We start from the raw sequence: 13,719 nt of genomic DNA on the forward strand, positions 1-13,719 counted from the left end.
TATTGGGTGGGTGGGTGGCTGGACTAATTAGCTTCCATCTCCCCGTTTGTGATCCTATATGTGCTTTGAAATACTGAGATCAAAGGTGTTATATAAATGAAAAGCGTCATTCCCAGAAGTAATTGGTTCTGTAATTTGTTTTATTCTTAAAAGGTGACACTTTCACATATGAGGATATTGAGAAAAATGTGCTGCAGTATCTCCACGACGGCTCCTCTGCGCGGGAGGACAGCCTGGAGATCTTGGTCACAGACGGCCTCTCAGCGATGACCGTGGACGTGAGAGTGGAGGTGTCCCTGTCAGGGGCCCCAGCGCCTCGGCTGGCTGCCGGTGCCTCTCTGAGCATGACCGTTGCTAGTGAAAGCACAGCTGTAATCACGAGATCTCACCTTGCTTACATCGTAAGTGCTTACACTTGCCTTCCTCTTCTCTGTGCCCTCTGACTGGGCTGACCAGTGAGCAGTGCCATGACTGAGTATCTGGGGTGTCAGGTAGATGGCCATATGAAGAACTTTTTCTCAACTTCCCTATAGCTCTGCTCTTTGGAATAGTTACACTCTTTATCCCAACAGCTCTCGGTGTCTCATGCACAGACAAGTGAATGGGCAAACCTTGATGATCACACAATGTGCATGTGAAAGGACGGGTGGTTGTCAACAGGAAACATTACCAATGTCAGAAAAGCCCAAGTCCCCACGTTTTAAGCTCCATCCATAATGTTTCCAATGAGAATGTTATGGAAAGAGCATGTCAGAAGAACTTCCCTGGTCGGTGACTAATAGGTAATGAAGTTTCATGGCCCACTTTTCTAAGAGAAAGCCCACTCTTCACCAGCTTTGGTCTCAGGTCCAGCGCTAGACAGAGCACTGGCTCACCCCTTGGCAGTGCCTCTCTGCCAGGCCTCCTGGGCAAGTTCCGGACTCCGCCTCCAGTCCATTCCCCGAGAGAAGCAGGGTGGTTGGGGGACAAGGGTAAGCTCAGGAACTCTAGTTTGTTTTTTTCCTCATCTGACCTTAACTTGATAATAATTCTTGTTAATTAAAACTCATCTTCTTTCTTTGATTTTACCTCTAGTGTTAAGGAATGAGGATCATTCATTTTATTTTTCAATTATGTATGTTGTAAACAGATATGAACTCTCAATATAAACATAATAATGAGAAGTTTTGACAAATGTCTTGACAATAAGAATGATTATCTGAGTGGTAGTCATTCTTAATATTGAATTTTTCCTCTACTAGTCTTAAAATTCCAAGCAATGACCTGGCCTTTTTTCTTTTTTCAATTGATCTTTTTAGAGAGAGGGGAGAGAGAGAGAGAGAGAGAGAGAGAGAGAGAGAGAGAGAGAGAGAGGAGAGAGAGAGAGATAAGAGAGAGAAACATCGATTGGTTGCCCCAGCCGGAGATCAAACCAGAAAACTGGGTACGTGGCCTGATCTAGAATCGAACCTGCCACCTTTTGATGTATTGGGACGCCTCCCCAACCAACTGAGCCACCCGGCCATGGCAACCTCTAAAAAAAAAAAAAAAATTATGTAGTTTTAAGTAATCCTTTACTGGGCTGAAGAGTCTGGCTATAAAAGCTAGTCCTAAGTAGTTGTATGAAAGATGAAGCATTGGCCTGGGAACAATTTCTTCAATTGCTTTTGCACAAATTTCCCCCTCAGATTGTCTCTTCTGAAATGATGGGAAACTGTATTCCGTCCTATTCTTCTCTTGGGTCTGGTACAGTTTCAGAACAGTTTTGATTTTGTTTTGTTTTTTAATTGACAGGTGATTTTTACCATAGGTTATGGTCTTAAATTGTATGAAACTCATGAATTCATAAAAAATGTATGAATACAGATTTAATCAATAGATCACTAAGGCTTGAAAAATGTTTGACAGACCAAAATTGCACTCCAGGAGCAGTTCCTGCCCATTAACTGCGTATTATAAGCTGCATATCAAAAATGCAAGCCCATTGGCAACTGAACGTGCATTTTCAGAAATTGATTGAATGCGAATTTACCCACTAGAGCAGAAAGACTCCTAAAGAACTGTCCTAGCCTGCCGAAAGCATAGCATATTTTAAAGACTTTGCTAAAGCATATACTAACTTTCTCTGAGGGCTGTAGAAGAATTTTATACTTAGTATAATGGGGAAAATTTTTTCTAGATATGCATAGTTAGTAAGTGTGCAGTGAACATTCAGAAAGGTTGGAAAAGCCATATGGAATCTGATCATTAATGAAGCAGAATATAAAGGGAGAGGAGCAGGTGAGCCTATTCTTAATTAGAGTTCATTAATGGGATGTCAGGAGAGACAAAAGGCAGAAATGGGATTCTATGTGACTTGCTTATTAATGGTGGTTCTTTTACACCGTTTATGTGCACTGCAAGTAAACAAGTAGGGGAGGGATGCTATGGATTTTGTAGTTAGAACAGATGGGTTTTAATCTAAGCTCACCACTTACTGGCATAGTAATCCTTAGCAAGTTACTTAACTCTCTAGAGCGCAGTTTTTTTCATCTGCAATATGGGGAGGGTGATATAAGATTGATCTTAAAAAGTTAATGGTGTTTATATGTACCAGCCAAAACTACAATAATTCAGCCCTGGCCAGTGTGTCTCAGTTGGTTGTCATCCCATGCCCAGAGAGGTTGCTGGTTCGATTTCCAGTGAGGGCACATGCCAGGGTTTCGGGCTTGATCCCCAGTAGGGGGCGTGCAGGAGGCAGCCAATCTGTTTCTCACTTATCGATGTTTCTCTCTCTCCCTCTCCCTTCCACTCTCTGTAAAAAACAACAACCTAATAAAAACACATTAAAAACTACAATAATTCAAATATGATACCATCTATAATAATATTGTATAATACATGTCTAGGGATAAATGTAACAAAAGGTGCATAATTCTAGGGATAATTAATGCTATGACTTATTATAAAGAAAATCCAAAAGAATCTCTTGACAAAGTATTAGAAATAAAAGAATTTACCAAAAAGACAGATAGAAGATCAATAAAACAATAGCATTGCTATACATAAGCAAATAATAGCCAGTAAATGTAACTAAAAATAGCTTATAATAGCATTACAAAAATCATGTCCATTGGACAAAATCTAACAAAAAACAGGCCTTTCTTTCACAGGGAAAATTTATCACTTTACTGACAGACATTTTAAAAAACACTAAATAAATTATGTGTTTTCCATTTTCATGAATAAGAAGATTTTGTATCAAAAAGGTTATCAGTTTTCCCACAAAATGATCTTTCTATTCCGCTGAGATCCAATCAAAAGCCCAGTAGCCTTTTTATGGCTTTTGATAAGCTGATTCTTCAATATATAAGGAAGAAGAAAGGGCCAAAATTCTGAAAAAGAATGATAGGAGGGTAGGCATTTGCCCTATCTGATATCAGGCTTTATTATGAAACTGCACTGTTTAAAGCAGTGTAGCACAGGAATATGCTGAAGAGCCCAGAAACAGACCCACACATGGGACAATATAAAATGGATGCAGCAAGCTAGTTCTGTGGAAACGAGAAACTGATTAAGACATGGAACTGCACAAATGAGTACTCATGTGGAAAAACAAAAGAACTTGTACTCACACCCTACACGGATATTAACTCCAGGCAAATCACTTACTTAAGTATCATAAGCAAAATTTTATAATTCTTTTTAGGATATAGGTGAATATATTTGTTATGATATTGGGAAAGAATTTCTTAAACTAGAAACTATAAAGAAAAGATTGATAAATTTGACTATATTAAAATTAAATTTATGTTTCCTAAAACACACTATAATTATAAAAAACTGACAAGTTAAAAATTGGGAAAAGGTATTTGTAACACATATAACCAAAAATAACACAGAAAAGATAAACAATATCTGCAAGTCAAAAAGAAAAAGCAAAGCTAATCCAATAGAAAATGAACAAGAGACATTAACAGGAATTTCAGAAGATGAATCATAGGGCCAGTAAATCTCAGAAGGGATATTCACCTTATTGTCATTAGGGAAAGCAAGTTCAGATTACATATCATTTTATACCAACTCAATTGGCAGAAATTTAAAAATCTGACAATACCAACCGTTAGGAAATTGGTCTAAGGAAGGTTTTTGACTTTGCTCATGGAAGTATAAACTGGAGTGACCATTTTGGGGTGATAATATACCTTAACCCTTTCACTCCTAGATTCCTATGCAAGAGAAACTTACACATTTATACTAAAGAATATGCACAAGAATGTTCATAGCAATATTATCTATTACAAGCCAAATGCCTATCGCCAGGATAACAGATAGCTTGCAGTATATTTACTCAATGGAATATTAAAGAACACTCAAAACAGATGAATTATTTCTTAAACAAAATTGCTACACAAAACAAAATTGATGGCTCTTAACACTCCACTATTAAATAAAAAGAAAAATAAATCCCACAAAAGGAGAGTCTAACTGCCTTTCATAAATATAAAAAAAACCACTAAAATATTTTGTAGTAATATATCAAATTATATTGCAAAATTCTAAGAAATAAGAAACAAGATTCAGGGTAATGGTAGGCCCAATGACAGGATAGAGGAAAAACACATAGACAAATATTAATCATCAAAGTACTAGTCCTAGTGTTGAATCAACGGGAGATAATAGATTTATAAATAATAAAAAGAAAATGACAAAATGAATTAATACAGAAGGGGTAAGAAGGTCTTCAAGTAGAAAAGTTACATGAGAACAAGCTCTATATTCTTTTTTTTTAAATTGCAGAAGCTCCTTTATTTTTTTAATTGTTTTATTGCTTAAAGTATTACAAAGAGTATTACATATGTCTCCTTTTTTTCTTCCCCCGCCGTTGACAAACCCCTGGCCTCCCCTACCCACCAGTGTCTTATGTCCATTAGTTATGATTATATGCATGCATACAAGTCCTTCGGTTGATCTCTAACACCCCCCCCCTCGCCCCCCAACCCTCCCCGGCCTTCCCGATGTAGTTTGATAGTCTGTTTGAGGCTGCTCTGCCTCTGTATCTATTTTTGTTCATAAAAAGCTCTATTGCCGGGAGCCAGTCCATGCTTGCTGTTTCAAGGGACCTGGCATATATGGCATACTGTTCTTAATATGTTTCCTCACCTTCTTGGCAGTATGTGTTTTAACCAAGGTCTCTCTCTGAGAAAGGTTGTTTCCCCAGGTAGGGATTTTCCCCTGAAGTTAGGGAGGGTATAAAACCTCTTAACTAAGTGCCAGGCGGGTAATTAATCACTTTAACTAGGAACAATCATGCTTAAGCTACATAATCTTTACTCCCTGGAATGGAGATAAGAAACACCCTAACCTTTGGAAAAGAGATTGATAGGATTGAATCAACTGGTATAAATACAGATGTAACAAGACAGCAAGAGTCAGAACTTAGAATACAGAGCTTAGAACACAGAACTAAGAAGACAGAACCTACACAGAACCTAGAGACAGAAGAACTTCGCTGGAGAGAACATGGCAAAAGATCCTGGACAGAAACTGGCCTCAGAACCTAGAGACAGAACCTAGCGAGAGAACATGGCAAAAGATCCTGGACTGAACCTGACTACAGAAATTGGCAAGAGAACCTGACTAGAACCTGGTGACTGAACCTGGCTGGAGAACCTGGACAGAACCTGGCTGGAGAACCTAGCGAGGGAACTTGGCTACAGAACATGGCTACTGAGCCTGCCTGGAGAACCTAGCAAGAGAACATGGCTACAGAACCTGGCTGGAGAACCTGGAGAACCTGGCTGGAGATCCTAACCAGAACTTTGCTGGAGATCCTGACCAGAAATTCGCCGGAGATCCTGAACAGAACTTGGCTAGAGATCCTGGCTAGAGATCCTGGCTAGGCTGCTGATCAACTGAATGCTGTCTCCGTGTCATTCCTTCTTCGCCGACTCCATCTACGCCTTTGGGGACCCCTGGACCTGCTGGGGCAGGACCCTGGCAGTTCATAAAAAGCTCTATATTCTTATAAAATTTTTAAATGTATTTTTTTTTATTGATTTCAGAGAGGGAGAGGAGAGAGGATAGAAATGTCAATGATGAGAGAGAATCATTGATCAGCTGCCTCCTGCACACCACCTACTGGGTATTGAACCATGACCTCCTAGTTCAGTGATGGCGAACCTATGACACGCATGTCAGAGGTGACATGCGAACTCATTTTTTTTTGGTTGATTTTTCTTTGTTAAATGGCATTTAAATATATAAAATAAATATCAAAAATATAAGTCTTTGTTTTACTATGGTTGCAAATATCAAAAAATGTCTATATGTGACACGGCACCAGAGTTAAGTTAGGGTTTTTTAAAATGCTGACACGCCGAGCTCAAAAGGTTCGCCATCACTGTCCTAGTTCATACCTTGATGCTCAATCACTGAGCCATGCCGGCAGGACTTAGAAATTTTTGCACCTACAGTGTCGTGGATATACCAAAATAGTAATTTCTTTAAATTATGACAGTATTTTCAGAAAAAAAAAAATCTAGCTGACTTCACACTTTTTCAAACCCAGCAGCTGTTTGAGATTGGAAACATTATAATAAGATGTGCCAGACATGAAAAAAGTATTTCTTTGCCAAATTTGCCAGTGAGGAATTTAAAGTCAGGAGCTCTGTCCTTGTACTCCATTGCCATTCTGGAAGACAATATTTAGAACTCTCAGCTGCCTTTTTAAAATTCACTTTAGGGAATACTCACAGTAATTAAGACGGTGATGGCGAACCTATGACATGCGAACTCATTTTTTTGGTTGATTTTTCTTTGTTAAATGGCATTTATGTATATAAAATAAATATCAAAAATATAAGTCTTTGTTTTACTATTGTTGCAAATATCAAAAAATTTCTATATGTGACACAGCACCAGAGTTAAGTTAGGGTTTTTCAAAATGCTGACACGCCGAGCTCAAAAGGTTTGCCATCACTGAATTAAGAGGTAGTCTTTTGGAAGTCTGTATATTGTATTTGACACCCCATGTGGAAAAATAGAGAAACTTTTAAAGCATAAATTTAGGGGAAATTTTCTGAAGTGTTGCAGTCTCAATGAATTTGAGTTTCCTCTCTTGCTAGTGTCAAAAGATGTGAGGAAATCTGGAAAGTTCTGTGATCTTGCCTTGAGGCTCTGAACAGCCAACTTAAAAAGGCCTCTGAGGCTAGAAATGAGAACTGATTAAAACCACCAGATCACCACCTATCCGTGCTCACATTTCTGCCCAGGACCTCAGCTAACTGTACAACATAGCTGTGAACATTTGCACTTGAGAGTACACCCAACTATGCAATATTGACCTTCACTGTTGCTATGGTAGAGTGTAAAGTGCCCCTGTGTTCTCATCAAGTGCTCTGAAAGATGAGTGACTTCCAAGAAAACCTTTCAAGAAGATGTTGCCTATCTTCTAGATATTCCCAAAAATATCCTTGAAGAAAGAGGAAATTGTTCATTAAGACATTCAATTGTTGTCCATGTAGAAACACAGAAAGCCAATTTTATTTCCTGCTAAGCAATTGAGAAGGAAAAAGGAAATGGTCTTTTCAGTCCTGAATGGATGAAACCCATAACATTCCCTAAATTCTATTTAACTAAAAATTTTATCATGTTGAACATTAAAGTGAGTCATTGGCTGTGCTAAGTAACTTTCATTCTCTCTGTTTTGCAGAATTTTCTTTATCATTGTATTAACATTATAAGAGAATTTTACCTGTTTCTAAAAAGAAAATCATTCTTAGAAACTCTAGAAGAAGCCTACAACTGTGTTTTCAGAAAGAGGACTTTTATCTCTGACCCTGTTTTGTTCTTCACTAGATGCTTGTAATAAAAACAAGACCTTGTGTGGCTCGTCTAGTAACAATAGAGTTTTATGCCCCATGCTGAACGAGCATTTCCCCACTGGTATCTTGAGCTACTCTTGAAAAAAGAGATTATCAAAGAGGCATTTAGGAGGAATGAGTACTGGGATTTTCCTGCAGCTTGAAATGGTGTTGCTTTGTCACAAAGAGAAAGAGACGTCCAATTAGCAGAGCAGGAATCACCCTGATCTTTAACTACTGGAGTATTTATTTCTGCAAATGTGCATTCCTGTCTTCCCTCATATTTGCCTGATTAGGATGATTCTTCCCCCGACTCCGAGATCTGGATTCAATTAAGTTCTCTGCCCATGTACGGGACTCTTTTAAGAACCTCAGGACTTGAAGTGGAAGAAATCTCAGAGGTTGCCAATTTCACGATGGGAGATATCAACAACCAGAAAATTAGGTATGTAACCACTTTGTATTACCTGACAGGATTTTTTAAATGGTATAAAGGGAGACACCTGCAATAATGTCAACATTAAAAATTTTTAATATAAAAAAGTTAACCTTGACTTCGGATGGTGAGCACACAGTACAATATACAGATGATGTATTATAGAACTGTACACTTGAAACCCATATAATTTTATTAGCCAATGCCACCCCAATAAATTCAATACTTTTTTTAAGATGTGGAACAAAATTTTTAAAAAGTTAATAACTAAACAGTAACTCCCTTGAAAGATTATATTGCTTCTGGCCCCATTTTTTTGTTGTTGTTAATCCCCACTTTAAGATATTTTTCCATTGATTTTTAGAAAGAGTGAAAGGGAGGGAGACACACACACACACACACACACACACACACACACACATCAATGTGAGAGAGACTTATCGATTAGTTGCCTCCTGCACCTGCCCCGACCGGGGCTGGGGGCCAAGCCTGCAACTGAGGTACATGCCCTTGACCAGAATCAAACCCAAGACCCTTTAGTTCATGGGCCGATGCTCTATCCACTGAGCCAAACCAGCTAGGGCCTGGCCCCATTTTTAAACAAAGATGCACTCATTTACTTGGCTTCTCAGTGTAGCTCATTCACTTGATTCTTCTTTTGGCCTCTGTAGGTACTCAGCCGTGTTTGAGACCGAGGGTCAGCTGGTCACGGATAGCTTCCATTTCTCTGTGTCTGATATGGACCACAACCGACTGGAAAATCAGATGTTCACCATCATGATCACTCCTGTCAAGAATCCACCTCCAGTCATTGCCTTTGCTGACCTGATCACGGTAAACAATTTTCAGATCAATAGACATCGAGTGCTACAGAGAGCTGGAATATGTGGGAATGAATGTAAATGAAGGATTTCTTTCTGATAAATTGGCTGCCAACTTCTTCCCGCAAGGTTTCCAGGCAATAGTATCAAGATATGCATTCTTTTCAATCATCAAAAAGTAAGAAAATAATTGTATGCAAAAAATCAAATCATTATATCGACATTGTGTAGTCAACACATATTTATGTGCCAGACATAAACCCTAGCTGTGTATAGAAGAGGGAGCAAAATTAAAAATGGGATATATCTTTAAGGAGTTTATAATCTAATGTTTGCAGCAACTAAAACATGGGGATATGGAAAATGTTCCCCTAAGTCACTCCTTAAATTAAGTTGATACTTATCACTGTTTATACCGTGTTAACAGTTCCATGGAGTGGGAAGGCTATGGGAGGCAGTTAGATAATAAATCCTAATCATGAAGTTACACAGACATGAATTTAAGTGCCTGTCCTGTTACTTATTAGCTGAGTGACCTTGGGCCAGTTATGTAATCTTTCTTGCCTCAACTTCCCCATCTTTTTAAAAAAATATATTTTATTGATTTTTTACAGAGAGGAAGGGAGAAGGATAGAGAGTTAGAAACATTGATGAGAGAGATACATCAATCAGCTGCCTCCTGCACACCCCCCACTGGGGATGCACCCACAACCAAGGTACATGCCCTTGACCAGAATCGAACCTGGGAATCTTCAGTCTGCAGGCCAACGCTCTATCCACTGAACCAAACCGGTTAGGGCTCAACTTCCCCATCTTTAAAATATGAGTAATTCTAGAAGTTTGCTTTGATGATTAATAAAATACCATTTTTTTAAAAAACAGTACAGTACTGGCAATGGTGTAGGAATTCCATAAAAGTTAATTCACTTTCCTCATCCTGCTCTCTGTACGTACCATCATGCCAAAAACTCAGGAGCTTTTCTGTTTTCTATTGAGCGACTCAAAATTGATCAAACTGAGCTGTTTCTAAATGATTCTGATGTTCCGCCCATTTTCCCATTTCCACACCTTGGGGCAGCCATTTGCATTTTTCCCATTCCCAGAGCCAGGGTCATATCCAGCAGGCTAGCAAAACACACCAGACTGGGCTTGCAGCGTGAGCGTGCAAAGCAGGGCCCCAAAGGAGAAAGTTAGTGCGAGCAACTGCTTTTACTTCCACTGATTTATTGTCCTCATTGACATTAAGATAAGCACTAGCTTTGAGATATCTTGAGCCTGGCAAATATGTACTGTAAAGGAATAAACAGGACTTTTTTTCTGCGTGGGAACACGTGTAGGACAGTCCCCCTGACGGTGTCCGGGGAGGACTGGATGATCACTCTCTAGCTGTGGGCTTTTGAATGTTGATATGGGAGGAAGGCAGCGTCCTGTATGTAGGTGTGCAAGGTGGGTGATTGGAGTGGGCCAGAACCGGTTTATAACCAGATCCATCATAGAAGGAAGCACGGCTTTGAAGGGAGACACTCGAGTCATTGTGTCTGAATGTCACTTTGCAAGGTGCTGAGAGATTGCCTGGCCTCAGCAGCGTGCACATTCCTCATCTCGTCTGTGGAGGATCTGCCTCCTCAAAGAAGTGAAATTGGTGCCAGAAGGTCACCCCAGGCGGCACTTTGCAATTCAGTTCTTTTTACCGCAGTGCAGTTGCCTGCATCCGCCCAAGGACTCTCTCTGCAATCTTTTCTTTCTCAGGTTGACGAGGGAGGGAGAACTCCACTCTCATTTCACCATTTCTTTGCTGCTGAAGATCAGGACAACCTCCAGGGCGATGCCGTCATTAGACTAAGTGCTCTGCCCAAGTACGGCTGCATTGAGAACACAGGAACAGGTACCGCGGGAGCTTTGCTGTAGAATTGAAAGGAGTGGGGTGGAGGGGTAACCACCTCTGATTAAAACTGGACATGGGCAACTAAAGAGGAATGGAACCATTTCAAAGAAATGGAACGAAGGAAGTTTTCATCCACTCACCAGAAATTTACTGAGCATTTTCTGTGGGCCCGGCACTTTTTAAGCACTAGGGACATATCAATAAACAAAACAGCCAGAAACCACTACCTTCATGGTGCCTTAGGTCCTGGGAGAAAAGGGGAGGAGTCAAATAAGAAACTTAACAAATGAGAAAATCCTGCAAGATGTTAGGAGGTAAATCAGCCCTATGGGAGGAAAATAGAGCAGGGTCCTAGCAGTAGGGGTAGAGGGCCTTGTGGATTACACTCAGAATTGAGTGTCAAGGAAATGAAATTTCTGCCCTTTTATTGTGAGGCAGCAGCAGTTTAGAAGAACCATAGCTTATGTCTCGACTCCTTCTAAAGATATGACATGAATTAAAATGTGTGCGTGGCTATCTGTGACCCTCCTCAGCCTCCCTCCCCGCCACCATCTGGTTGGATCCACCACCCTTGGTGGTTATCACAGAGGAGAAGTGAGATGTGTACCATGCACAGGCCCCCTGAGACCGAAGTGACTGGCAGCTGAGATAGCCCCTGTCAGGTTACAGTGAGATTCCTGAATGAGGCAGCACTTGGCTCTAATTGGCATGCAGCTAGAAGCTCCCACAGAGAGGCCATTGAGTGAAGGTGTTTGCGGCCAGCGTGGTGCCTGAGATTTGAAGCTGGTTACAGGAAACTGATTTTGCAGAGACCATGAGCTCCTATAGAAAACCTTGGGTCTTTTCCCCATCTTTCAGTGTGTGCACTTCGCTTTGTTTATCACTGAATTTGATTTATCTTCACAAATGCTTATGCTTGACACAATGGATGTAAAGATGAATAGGACACAGCCTCTGCCCTGAGTGGGAGACAGATAGGATGACTGATACATTACACAACACATAAAATGCCAGTACAGGGAAGGGAGCAAAGCACTGAGAAAGTACATAAAACAAAACAGTTACCTGTGCCTGGAGGGCGGGGTAGGGGGGGCAGGAAAAAGTCTAAGGGAGTGACATTTGAGTTGGAACTTGAAGGGTTAGTGGGAGTTGCTGTGGGAAGAGGGAAAATGGCATTTCTCGCAGAGGGAAGAGCATGGACAAAGGGTGGGAAGCAGCCAAGGATGGTTGCCTCTGGCCTTCTCTTCTCTCTAGATGGTTTCTTATTAAGCCTTCCTGCCATGGTTTTATGTTACCCTGGAATGCATGCAGAGGAGTGTTTCATTGGTCCAGAAGTCGAATTTCTGGCAAGCCTCAGCCTCTCTAAAGATGGTTCTCAAATTTTAATGTCCATAGACTCACAGGGAGGGCTTGTGAAAGCACAGCTTCCTGGGCAGCCACCAGAGGTCCTGCTGGAGGAGGCTGGTGAGGCAATGTATTCGCATTTCTCACTAGCTCACAGGCGATGCCACTGATGCTGGGCAAGGGCCACACCTGGAAAACTGCTGCTCTATGTTAGTGTGAAGCTGGAAGTAAGGAAGAGGTGGTCAGGGGGCGAATTACTGTCCCAAGGCACAACATTTAAGGATTCTTCCCTTTGCTCTATGGGTATTAAGAACTGAGTCTGTCTTATGCATATGAAACTTGCTACCTAGGTTAAGAATGCAGCTGATCAGAAGAATGTCTTCATAAAAACATTAGAAGGAGCAGCTTAAACTTCTTACCAGCAAGACCAGAAGGAACAGAGTAATTATATTGTTAAATATAAACTCTAACAGCCTGGAGTCTACATTCATTCAGCACAACCAGGACAGGATCCGCCTTGATTACCTCTAGGCACCACTGTGCTGCAGTGCAATGCAGGAATAGATGTTCATGGTGATAGCCTGCCCGCACTGAGAGCTAGTTAATTTGCATACAGTCTATTTGTTTTAAGAAGGAAAGGAAGCACAGAAGAACAGTTTCTGTGAAAAAAAATAAAAGGTGTAGTTTTAAAAATCGGAAGGGTTGATGCTGAGAGCTTCAGTGACAGATTCACTTGTTGAGTGGCTTGTTTTCCAGTGACAGAAAATAAATCATTACTCTGTTTGCATATATTTATAGGCATTATTTACTTTATTCAGACTATTTCTGACCTAAATAATGAAGCCACTTTTATCACCTTACTGGTAATCAGTGAGAAGAGAAAATAAGAACTGGAAGGACGTATGGCCATTTCTTCTGGAAACCGTAAACTGTGCGTCCTGGGGATTAGACTCCTCTATGCTTCTGGTGACAAGAGCTATCAGATTTGAGGGGTAAATTTCAGAAAATTTACATCATTGAAGAAAAAAAAATATTTGTCTTGAGTTCTTAATTCAAACAAATTATAAATAAAACTTTTTAATTCCTAGTCTTTCTGTTGGGAGGTCAAAAATGACACTGTCTACAATTCAGAAAGTCAGTGGCCTTTTAATATATGGCCTGGCCTTTGCAAAGGACTATGAAAGAAGGAAAGAGAAGGCCTTGCTGCTTTCAGATCTTCTGTCTCTACTTTCCTTTGTTGATATGTCTAGGGAATGTTTAAAGACACAGGGGTTTCCTTTTTTTGTTTGTTTTTTAGAAGAAAATGTGATAACAATTTGAAATCAATCAGAAGAACTCAGACCAAGTAAGAGGCAAGTCATCCATCATGTAGACAGTGCTTACTCTTCCCCTGGGTCTTTTACAGACTGT

At 40.3% G+C, this 13,719-nt stretch overlaps 1 protein-coding gene across 4 annotated transcripts in view; it reads left to right on the plus strand.

Moving 5' to 3' along the window:
- The window catches only part of FRAS1 (Fraser extracellular matrix complex subunit 1), a 447,336-nt gene that overhangs the window by 346,445 nt on the left and 87,172 nt on the right, over positions 1-13,719 (plus strand). For all 4 annotated transcript variants that reach the window (XR_004972271.1, XM_036337385.1, XM_036337380.1 and 1 more), the window contains 4 exons: positions 154-401; positions 8,120-8,268; positions 8,931-9,093; positions 10,830-10,965. Coding sequence is in view for 3 of the 4 variants with exons in the window: in XM_036337385.1 (XP_036193278.1) it covers positions 154-401; positions 8,120-8,268; positions 8,931-9,093; positions 10,830-10,965 (696 nt within the window). In the remaining variant the exon portion in view is untranslated. The remainder of the gene's footprint in view (positions 1-153; positions 402-8,119; positions 8,269-8,930; positions 9,094-10,829; positions 10,966-13,719) is intronic.

Source organism: Myotis myotis, unplaced genomic scaffold (assembly GCF_014108235.1).
Source record: "Myotis myotis isolate mMyoMyo1 unplaced genomic scaffold, mMyoMyo1.p scaffold_m19_p_1, whole genome shotgun sequence".
Lineage (NCBI taxonomy): Eukaryota > Metazoa > Chordata > Mammalia > Chiroptera > Vespertilionidae > Myotis > Myotis myotis.